Below are 11,238 nucleotides of genomic sequence, written 5' to 3' on the forward strand. Positions count from 1 at the left end.
GGCTCTATTATGGCATTACGGAATGCTTCTTATTTTGTATTTTCATAATAATATGTAGGTATATAAAATAAATTAATCCCATGCGGTGACGGAGTAAAAATCTACAATATGTGTCATTACTCCTTTCATTTCCAGGATGTTCTAAGAGGCGAATAAGGGACAAAACACAATAGTGTGTTTAGTAAACCAAATCCTATATAAACCTACTATCCCCGGTGGGTAAGTGGGTTGGATGTCTGATTTGGTTTATTTATCTTACGTGGTCATAACTGTAAGCTTTATGATTGTTATCAAACGAGATCTGTGTCCAATAGAATATCAGTTTCTAAATCTTCTAACTTAACTCCTGGTTAATTCGTCACTATGACCTAATCCTAACTTCATCATTCTGCACTGATATCTTATCCTCCAATGGGGTCCGGTCGTGTTAAACGTATGTTACGTTTACCACGTTCCGTTAGTACGGGCGCAGATATTTCTAATAATTAGGTACATAGGTATCTAATAAATAACATAATCGAAAACCTTGTAAAATCTAAAAAGAGAAAAATGTTATATTTTGATTATTTTTTAATGAAATTCAAATTACATGATTACAATAAAAATAAATAGTAAAAGTGAAATTGACAATTCAATTTGTATAATTTGGCATCAACACGCTCCACGATGCATGATTGAGGCCAGTGAAACGCTATTTAGCTTGATGAAATAAGCAATTCTATTAAGCACTCTTCACATCACTTACTTTTACCTAATAACAGAAAGTCGGAAATCGCAATAGGCATTACGTACAGAGCGATGTGTGCCGAGCAACACGACTATCCGGTACAGGTAGGTAATTGGTCATTTGGTAGGTAGGTATAGGTAATTACTAACTTGACTATACTTATATATCTTAGGACGTTTCAAATCTCAACTATAGTATCGATCAAGTTTCGCTTTCGGTTAATCACAGGAAATAATTAATATTTCGGTTTCAATAGGAATTAGCAAACTATCATCTGAAAATATAGGTACCTACCTACACAATAGTAGATACCAACATATTAATAATTACATATATAATTAATAGGTAAGATAATGAAGATGATAGATGTTAAGTAACAAAACGGTAACATAATTAAAAATAGGAATACCTACGCTGCAAATGACATACATTGCGAGTACGTTACTGATTATTTCTGAATATACTAGCAGACTGATTTTCAGTTATAATCAGTAGCTGATACGATTGCGAAATAGTTAAAACTTGCAAAATGTAACTAACTGCCTCCGTCACTGTTTCAATGTTTTGTTTATGTATGGTGAAAAATGACTATGTGGTGGAATGTTGAACGAAAGTGGAATGTATCTACGACAAGGGTTTTGTATCCGTTGAACTAAACGCTGCAGTCTACACAGTAGATGAAATCTATAATAATAACTCTATAATTGATCTTTACGGGAATTAATTCTGTTATTATTGTTTCATTTGACAGTACTTATTTCGGTACTGTACCTACCTACGGTCAAATGTTTAACGATTTGCCAACTCTCCCTCCAAATATGCTTCTACTATGGAGTACTTGAAGGGAGGTGGGCGCCGCGGTGCGTTACTGCCAGGTTACGTAGGCACTGAGTATATATAACTTTAAAAAACGTTACTACTTAGATGAATAATGGCATCTCAAGTCCACTACTGTCATGTAGGCAACACTATATTTTATGTAATGAAGGTGACAGTTTCTTTGCTTTTACTTTCTAAGTGCTATACTATTATTGGGAACTCGTATTTTCTACAATAGTTCTGTCGAATACTCTTATTCTTAGCTAGAATATAGTGAATATTCGTTAATAGACAACAACCACTTAAATAGAATTAATCCGAGCATCTTACTCCCATATTTGGGGGAAAGGGGATTGTTAGTAATGTGGACTGAAGATCTTATTGCTGGCAATGTACCATGTCTGGTTGACCTCCACGAGATTCCCCCTGGAAACCATCATGAAAAATTCATGGTGAATTTGTCACGATGGGCTAACTGACCTGAGCTCGTACTCATCTTATCATCCTCCACTGGTGCCCCGCCAGCGTAAACAGTTAGCGCAGGTGGGTGTACCATTCCATTACATCCATAAAAATAGTCGGATTTTAATGTCTTCGGCAAAATGTATTGTATTCGGCCCTTCATCACAACGGCGATAATCGTATAAAATTGAATTTCATGTAAAATGGAGTATTAAAGAGTATTAATTATTAGACAAGGTTGTAATTTATAAAAACATATTCTAATATTGATAAATCTTGGGTAATATTTTTTGACATTTTGGAATATATAAACTCGTATAATATATTGCAGATAGTTATATAATTGGAAGACATCGAAGAGTACAATTTTACTTATAACACTAATTGACTAATTACTATTTATGTTTGATATTTATATTTACGAAAATAATAATAATTATTAATCTACTAGTATATTTTCAGAATAAATCCATATTATGTAAAAATAAAACATTACTTTAAAATAATTCTATAAATCATAATACCAAAATGCTAACAAGATTATATGACACTTGAACATTTATATAAATAAAAACTCATAACAATAATTTTAAATTATTAATGCTGATATTACATTACCGTCAATATAAACGCAAATTTACATAAAGTTTAAAAAAATAAAATGCAATAACAGGTAATATTAATATTTTAAATTTTATATCTCTTTCAATGATCTTCTTAGTGTATCCAAATAAATCTCCGCATGCTTTGGTTGAAACACTAGAGCAGGTCTCAAACGGATTGCAATTTCTCCACATACGCCCCCGATTACTCCTATAAATAAAGAACATAAACAATTAAACTTCAACCTCCAGTATTTTGGATACATTTAAGAAAGTCCACGTTATAGAAATAGGATATTTACCATGATAATATTATTTATGTCTCTTAACAACAGTGTTTATAAAAACAGAGACAAAAGAAAAAGGAATTTGAATCCTTATAATATTATCATGGTAAATATCCTATTTCTAAGGCCAAGAATGAAAATTACGCAACTTGTGATCATATAAAATACTACCGCGATATGTTAATGCAACTAGCGTGGCTTTGTCAGTGAATAGAGTACCTACATGAAAGTAATTTCAAAACCTAATTGAATCAGCTAGTAATAGCAAATGTAGTGTATTATTCAATTTTATGTTGTCGGCCGCATTGATTACACGTTACATAAGCGTATGACACTTAACAATACGTTTTCCTTTTTTTACCCTAAAGCTGCACAGAAACTGGACGTAATAAGATCGTCAGTTATATGGAAATGGATGACATGAGAGAAAAAATAAGTAATTTCTAAAAAGTTGGGAATTTGAAATGGTTCAAAATATTTTTATGAAACAAACAAAGGAAAGTGACGCAGTGTCCCTAAGAAATCAAGCCAACGGTTATTAACAATGTGACGTACGTTCAAATGTCGCCTTAGACAGTTGGTAGTGATTGCATCAGAACCATACAATAACAAGCATTTATTTATTTATTGACCACCATCTTCTCACATAACCTAGCCATGAAGTTCATTTAGTATGTACTAATAACTTTAATTATTGCTATTATTACTTACCGTTATTTCTCATGTTATTATTGATTTTATCTCTCACTTCGGTGTTGCAAGAATTGAATGAAAGGAATGTCCCACGGCCTCGTACACTGTTTATTAAAGTTGGAAATTCCTTCTCAATTTGGTGAAGGCCGTCTTTTAATACTTTCCCGGACTTGTTTACAAGAAATAGAAGATTTTCTTGTTTTATTACTTGTAGTACACGTTCCAGAAGTATTAACTTTCCGGGATCTCCCATCCAAGTATTGAATATTCGGTACGACTGAGCAGGTCTGAAATTTCAAGTCGTAAGAAGAAGGCTAAAAAATCCTATTGAATTCTAAATTCTTAGCAGTCACCAGTCCCGGATCTTAATTTTTTTCGAGGCAGGACAAACATTAAAAACATAAAAAAAAAGCGACTGTGGAGCTTCTTTGAAATATCGCTTTTTATAGAATTAGTTGATAGCGTTGCATTCTCAAATTGTGATTTCAGGTTTGCGTAGTTGTCTATTAAATCAAGTGTTTTAGGCAACTTTTTTTCGCTAACTTAGTGAAAAAAAGCTGCCTAAAACACTTTTTTGATTATAATAGAATTGTAAATCATTATCCTCTACGAAAACCCAACCAAATAGTTATTCTCTATAGAACCATTTATAAAGTTTTAAAGATTTTTTGTCGAACTATTGCAATTGACCGCAGCTGACTTTTACAGCTTGTTTTACAGAATGGGCGAGTGCAATCAGCACTTTAAACCCGCAGAAAGACTTATAGAGTGACTTAAGGTCCACCGTCTAACAGATACAAGCTTAAATATTATATGTTCGATTGATTCTTATATAATCAACACATTATGAACATGTGGAGTAAGATGTTATTCAGTTTCATATACATTTACCTAACTTACATATTATACATTGAGATATGGACGAAATATTTGTAAAGGATAAATTAATAATTCCGATTTTAATAATTTCATCCATAGAAAACCATATTACGCTGGTATTATGGTTTTCTATGGATATTTTCTATTGAGTATATTACTATATATTTAATAAAAAATAATAACAATTACACAACACCGAAGCTCGTGGACAAGACACAAGGACGTGTTCTGAGTGTTTTAAATCACGACTTAACTCATGTAAAAAGGAACTAAATATGAAAGAAAATAATTTAATTACATCTGCAATTTTAAAACAACATTGTACTAGCTGTCTGTGCCTGCGATTTCACCCGCGTGAAATTTATAGCCTATATGTTATTCTCATATATAAGCGATGTTACTGTAAAGTTTTATCAAAATCCGTTCAGCAGAAAGTGAAAGAGTAACAAAGATCCATCCATACTCACAAACTTTCGCGTTTATAATATCAATAAAATGTTGTTGATGATTCTATTCTCCGCATTTAACTTCTCGTTTAGGTCGTGTGTGTATGATGAGACATGATATGTGTAGATGAACTGGTGGTATACATACTTAAAATCGCTACTAAAATAAAATCCCCCAGTCAACATTTTTTTACTGAATGTAAGAACGTCTGGTGGCGACGGTAGGTTGAAATGTTCATAACACCACATTTTTCCTGTTGGTCCACACCCTGTCTGCACTTCGTCAATAATAAGAGCCACGCCTTTCTAACAACAAAAGAACAAATATTAGGTATATAATATAATCATTAATATGCTTTACAAGCAATATAACTGTAACTGTTGCTACATTTTTATATAATGCTACAATTACTTTTGGTTATTATTTAAATGTTTTTGTTTTGATCTGTTGTTGCGCTATTTCATAATTTTGTGAAATTATAATTTAAAACAAGACAATTTACAAATTATAATAATATTAAAGATATTTGTACTTAATGGTACTGTATACAATTTCCTTTAAAGTAAACAATGAGTTTCAGTTATGTATATATGCAGTCTTTCATTTAAAACACAATTGATTTCAATACATTTTTTTATAGTACGATGGTGGCAAACAAGTATACGGCTCATCTGATGGTAAATAGTTACCGTTGCCTATGGACGCTTGAGACACTGGGGTGTTACGTGCGTGTCAATTAATAATAGATAAACTAACATAGTTCATTCTAAAAGTATACAATTTTACACATTTGACAGTGCAATAACATTTAACATTTGCAATTGAGAATCATATAAATCGGATGTAACTGCTACTGTAAAATTTAAGGGTTTTTGAATGTAAAACCATAAATTTCAATGTGTTTTAAAATTGACTTTTAAGCATCTGCGCTTTAGATATAGCTCCAGGCATATTGCCTTATACTAATTGCATGTGAAATTATTGTTTATTCCATTTATCTTCATAAAACATATAAAATATTATTTTACCTGTTTACATATTTTTTGAAGATTCTGAAAGAACTCTGGCGATGCCTCGTAGTCTCCTCCTTCTGATTGAATCGGTTCTACAATTATTCCCGCTACTGGATTGGATTTTTTCTTATACTCATCAATAATATTTGCCACTTGTTCGAGACATCTACAAACAACGGTGTACATATTATATAATGCACAAGTTGTTGCTGCACCGAAACAGTTAGTTTCCCGGTCCCGAAAATAATACATAAGTAACAGCCTAAATAAGTAACAATTTCCACATGAACTGTCAACCCTACTGTATCATTTTATGGAGGAAAAAGAAAAAAAATTAAACCATTTAAAGTGAAGTTTGCGTGAATATTAGTAATATTTGAAATCATCTAAATCGAACATTCACCGTTTGTATTGTCTGAAACTATACATATATGTAACTCACATCATCAATTTGAGTGTTTTACATGTATATAATATATGTAGGTATGTACAAAATAATGAATTTAAGTATTTCTATCAGTTCTTTAATACACTTAAAATAAGTACTGCGAAGCGTGAGACTAGATAGCGCTGTGTGAATCGTCCTGTGTTATTATTATTAGATTACAGTATTAGAACATTGGAATTAGACTATTAATAAAAATAGCGCTGTAGTAACTAAGTTGGTGTATCTATTTTTCTTTAAATAGCATATTCAGTAAATAAAGATTTTAAGTTAATACAGTTAACCATTTAACTGTTTATTACTCTGATCATATAGTAAAACTAAATGTATTTTGGCTGCTGCTTTTATTGTCACAAAGCTTCTAATACCTAACAATTATATATGCATACAGTGGTATATAATAGGTTATTAGTGAATTTTAAATACATGATTGTATTTCAGATAACAACTAAATATCTTTTTCAATATCAAAATGCCAGTTAAAGAAAAACAGAAAACTAAATTTAATTGTGACAGTAACAAGTAGGTTATTTGCAAATTACTTGATTATTCTTAATACGTCTCTAGGTATAAATTAAAAGCAACTAAAACGTAACACTAATTAGATTAGCGAATAAACTGTGTACTACTATTAAGTTATTAATAAAAATGTAGGTATGGTGCATATTACACAAAGAAAGTAAATGTATTACTGCACCCAATAACTCCAACCGTGCCTCAATTGTGGAAAATAACACCGAATACAAACTTGCCAACGACTCATTTTTCAATAACATTAATTGATTAAATATGTCTGAAAAAAGAAATAATATAGAATATTAAAATAAAGCGTTAAAAAAAAAAGAAAAGAGGCTATTTAGAGGTTTAATAGTAAATACTTCTGGTCATCTTCCTGATTTTCACGTTGGTGCTCCTCTAGGGGATATTTGTATCTTGGAAACGGAGCAACAGGCCAATCAAAAGCAGGGCAATCCAACTTATGGATTGGTTTTGATCTTGTAGTGGAAAGAGCGCCAAAGGTGCGACCATGGAAGCTGCCCTAAAATTCATGAACAGTGTAATACCGCCAGCAATACTATTGAAATCAATTAAAATAAACCTCAGAATTATTGTGGCCACTACATAATATTTGTGTATTTGTGAATCTTATATTGCGACATTAATACAGTTGCTAAACTTAAATTTATGTTACAAAGAATTCCAATCCAAAAGGTTTTAAAATATATTTTAGTAGATATATTTGGTGTTTAGTACCTGAAATGACAAAATCGATAAATTTGGAGAGCCAGGTGACTGATTCAACATGCACGAGTTCATTTCTTCGGGTGTGAAATCGATCTTGCCACCGCGCTCTTTTTTACGATACCACATGAAAACAGCTTTATATGCGTTCTCATTTGAACAAGAGCCACACATCATGGTAGCGATGTGGTCAAGACCTTCAGGTGCTACTGATAACAATACATTCTTTAATCGATGTGGCCAGTCTGTAGAAGGAAACACACCCAATGCAGGTCGATTAACCAATGCTCTCTGCAATATGTCAAAAATATATTAATTTAAAATAACTTAGTCTTTATAATAGCTACATAATATTCATTTCAGCAACATTTAAAACTTACATAGTGAATCTCTTAACAGTTCAAGATTTATTAGTCATCTAAGAAACATACACAACGTTTCTTAGATAGCTATGCTAGCTAGATAAACGAAACAGCGTTATGCGGGGTCTTACTGTATTATTAAAAAGTACAAGTATAGATATCTGTAACTCTTTCTTTCGTCTCTTGAACTATCGGTGATTGATATTAATCTATCGGTATGACGTCTTACCGTTATGTACATATTTGGAAACGTAGCGCAGAGTTTTGAGGATTCGCCGGGTTGAAATAAAGGAGCGCTAAACCGAAACATCTTACTGTACGTTATAATTTAGACAAGTCTTACTAGATTATGCTGATCTTCAAAAGCCGTCAGTAACTCGGGGTGGTTGTATCCAATAGGTACTGACGATATTTGTGTAAATGCATCCAAGTACTCATTTCCATCAGCATCCACAAAATAGTTTCCGACACTTTTATCGTAGTCAGCAAAGAGTTGAACAGAACCGGCTTGCTGAAATTATATTACACTATACCAGTGGTCGTGAAAAATTCTTAGGTGGGGTCCAGATAGTGTGGGAAAATTTTAAGGAGGTCCAGAAACAAACAAGTAGGTAATAATCTTTATTTTTTTGTTTAAATTTACAAGACCTAAAATTAATATGATAAACTAGAACGATCTTGATAGTTTGGTAGGTACGCGAGAGGAACAGCAAATTCAAAGTGTTTCTTCTAAGTGGGCGTCCGTTAATCTCGAATGAATGACATTTGTTTGTTTTATAAAAATTCATCTTGGAAAAGTATTAAGTCCACAATCGGACCGCAGCCTGCATGTTGTTGACCGGAGCTCTAAACTATTATATATAATATAAATAATTATTTTTATTTCATACTAGGTATTTCTTGTGATTAAAACTTTCATTCCCATTTTCACATGGTCTTATCTGTACTAGTGATACAAACACAGTCATTTAGTTGAGAAAAGAAAACAAACAAATAGACAGACAGACACACCATTGCATTTTAATAATATATTTTATATATATATGTATATATTTTTGTAAATGATCTTCTCGTAACCTTAACCTTGTAAGAATGAATTAGTCATGTCCATATATAAAGTGCGGCGGCAACACATCCTTGTTATGTCACGTTACTAAATGGGTCAATTCACTAAATGGGTGCTCCCCGTGTTTGGACGTATTTGTTCTCATCGTCATACCTTACATGAAAATCGATTTTCATATGAATTAATTTAGTATTGTGTATTACATATTGCTATTGTATATTACAGTATCAGAAATAAATATCACATCTATTAAACTTGAAAGTGCAGTAAATTGTTCACATTTCTGGCTATAAGGGCTTCCACATAAAAAATAGATGTATTCTGTCGCATACCTTATATTAGACCTACTTAATAGAAATAATCCTACCATTCATTATCTTAGTGTAACTCTACAGATTTATGTAGCTCTCACTAAGATAGACCTCAAATGGAATAATATTTCATGAAGTTAACACTTATCATATTTTGGTTGTGTGAACCAAAACTATAGTATAAATAATGAATACTATACTATAATACACAAATAATTAGAATTTTTTTTTCATAAGTGTACCTGCAACGAATTGAGATCCTTTGTTAGCTGTAATGTTTTTGGACCAGGAACTGAAGTTCTAATTGATGGTTTGCTGGGTTCACAGGGCACTGTTGTAGACAATGCTCTGAAATCTGTCATAGTAAATTAAATACAGATACTGCATAAAACCATAGGAGATATATTATATGTTCTTAGTAAGTTAATCTATAGGTAAACTTTTGTTAATAAAGTAATCTAATTGAATACAAATGTATGTAAATAGCTAAAGAAATAGATTTTTTTTTGTAATTAGTATGTACATAGTGTAGGGATGATGGATGGACTGGATTGGAGCTCTAAATATTCTTAAAATTTATTGGATTCTCTTCTTATAGAAAATCCAATAAATGTTGTTTATAATAAATAAATAATCAGTAGAATCTGTTAAAAATAAACAGACAATAAATTGGCACCTCAAGGTATCTTAGGTTAACTTACTATGTCAACATAGCAGCACCCACTAACATTGGAATTAATTAAAAAATCAAAATTATTATAAATTTATAATAATATTTTTTATTGACACCAAATTTAAATATTGTAAATTTGATTTCAATCATATCATATTATCCAGAATTATTTCATTCTCAATATCTTTGAATTATTACATTACTTGTATTATTTTTTTAATATTTCACATTTTAGATGTAGTTGACTACATCTAAATTGTGAAATATTAAAAAGGTATATTATAACTAGCTGCACCTGCGAGTTCATCTACATGGAATTAAACTTTATTTTTCTAAAATAAAAGTAGCCTAAGTTACTCCTTATTACATCAGGTCCAGCCATTTCAGAGATTAGCCGGAACAAGCAGACAGACAGACAAAAATTGTAAAAAATGTTATTTTGTGTGTATGTACCGTATTCATATGCTTGTAGTAAAAAACGGTTATTTGAATATTACAAACAGATACTCCAATTTTATTTATATGTATAGATGTATAGATTGTTGTAGTTTATTCTAGGTTCAATGTTGGGTGTGATTGTTGCCGAGTTTGCTGTATCTGAGAATTTAAATATCTGAAGATATTAATAATAATAATTCCTATGTGATGGGTTGATTCATACCACAAAAATAGCTTTCGATGGCTACATACGATAAGAAAGTAATTATATACTTACTTTTATAAATTAGAGTTGGAACGGTGTTTTTCATTAGCCAATTATTCAACTGTAGCATTTTCAATTAATAACGCACAACTTATACAAATTCAAACTGGTTGATAAGTAGTTTTAGTTATTACGATTTTTCAATTCTATCAAAACAGTTCAAGTCAAGAACGAACGGTCAAATCAATTGACTTGAATTGATAATATGAGTTTCAGTGGTAATTCATAAATCAATTGTTGTTGTGTAGTAATGTATAGTGTAGTGTTTTTTATAGTTCGAGAACTATAGAATGAACGAATTAGTTCGGAAGAAAGTTCGACGAACTACTCTGAGCTTGATTGATAGAAAAACGACTTGTTTTGAATAAATAGTTTATTTTGTTAATATAATATTATGAACGTACAATATAGTTTTTTGACAATATATATTTTTCATATAAAAGCGGCGATCGTGTGAGTAGTGTCACCAACATACTCGATTTAATACGCAGATTCTTACTCCTTAGT

General features: G+C 31.3%; 1 protein-coding gene across 1 annotated transcript; it reads right to left on the reverse strand.

Annotated features, from left to right (window-relative positions):
• Positions 1-2,450: 2,450 nt before the first annotated feature.
• LOC131848546 (4-aminobutyrate aminotransferase, mitochondrial) lies at positions 2,451-10,973 on the reverse strand. The gene is made up of 9 exons (XM_059198448.1): positions 10,744-10,973; positions 9,598-9,710; positions 8,322-8,489; positions 7,629-7,907; positions 7,253-7,413; positions 5,945-6,095; positions 5,064-5,221; positions 3,609-3,877; positions 2,451-2,821 (listed from the first exon to the last, which is right to left on the reverse strand). The coding sequence occupies exons 1-9, from the start codon at positions 10,799-10,801 to the stop codon at positions 2,703-2,705; spliced, it is 1,476 nt and encodes a 491-aa protein (XP_059054431.1). The 5' UTR covers positions 10,802-10,973; the 3' UTR covers positions 2,451-2,702.
• Between the last annotated feature and the right edge of the window lie 265 nt (positions 10,974-11,238).

This window comes from Achroia grisella, unplaced genomic scaffold (assembly GCF_030625045.1).
Source record: "Achroia grisella isolate CSIRO2021 unplaced genomic scaffold, CSIRO_AGI_Agris_v1 utg558, whole genome shotgun sequence".
NCBI classification, from domain to species: Eukaryota; Metazoa; Arthropoda; class Insecta; order Lepidoptera; family Pyralidae; genus Achroia; species Achroia grisella.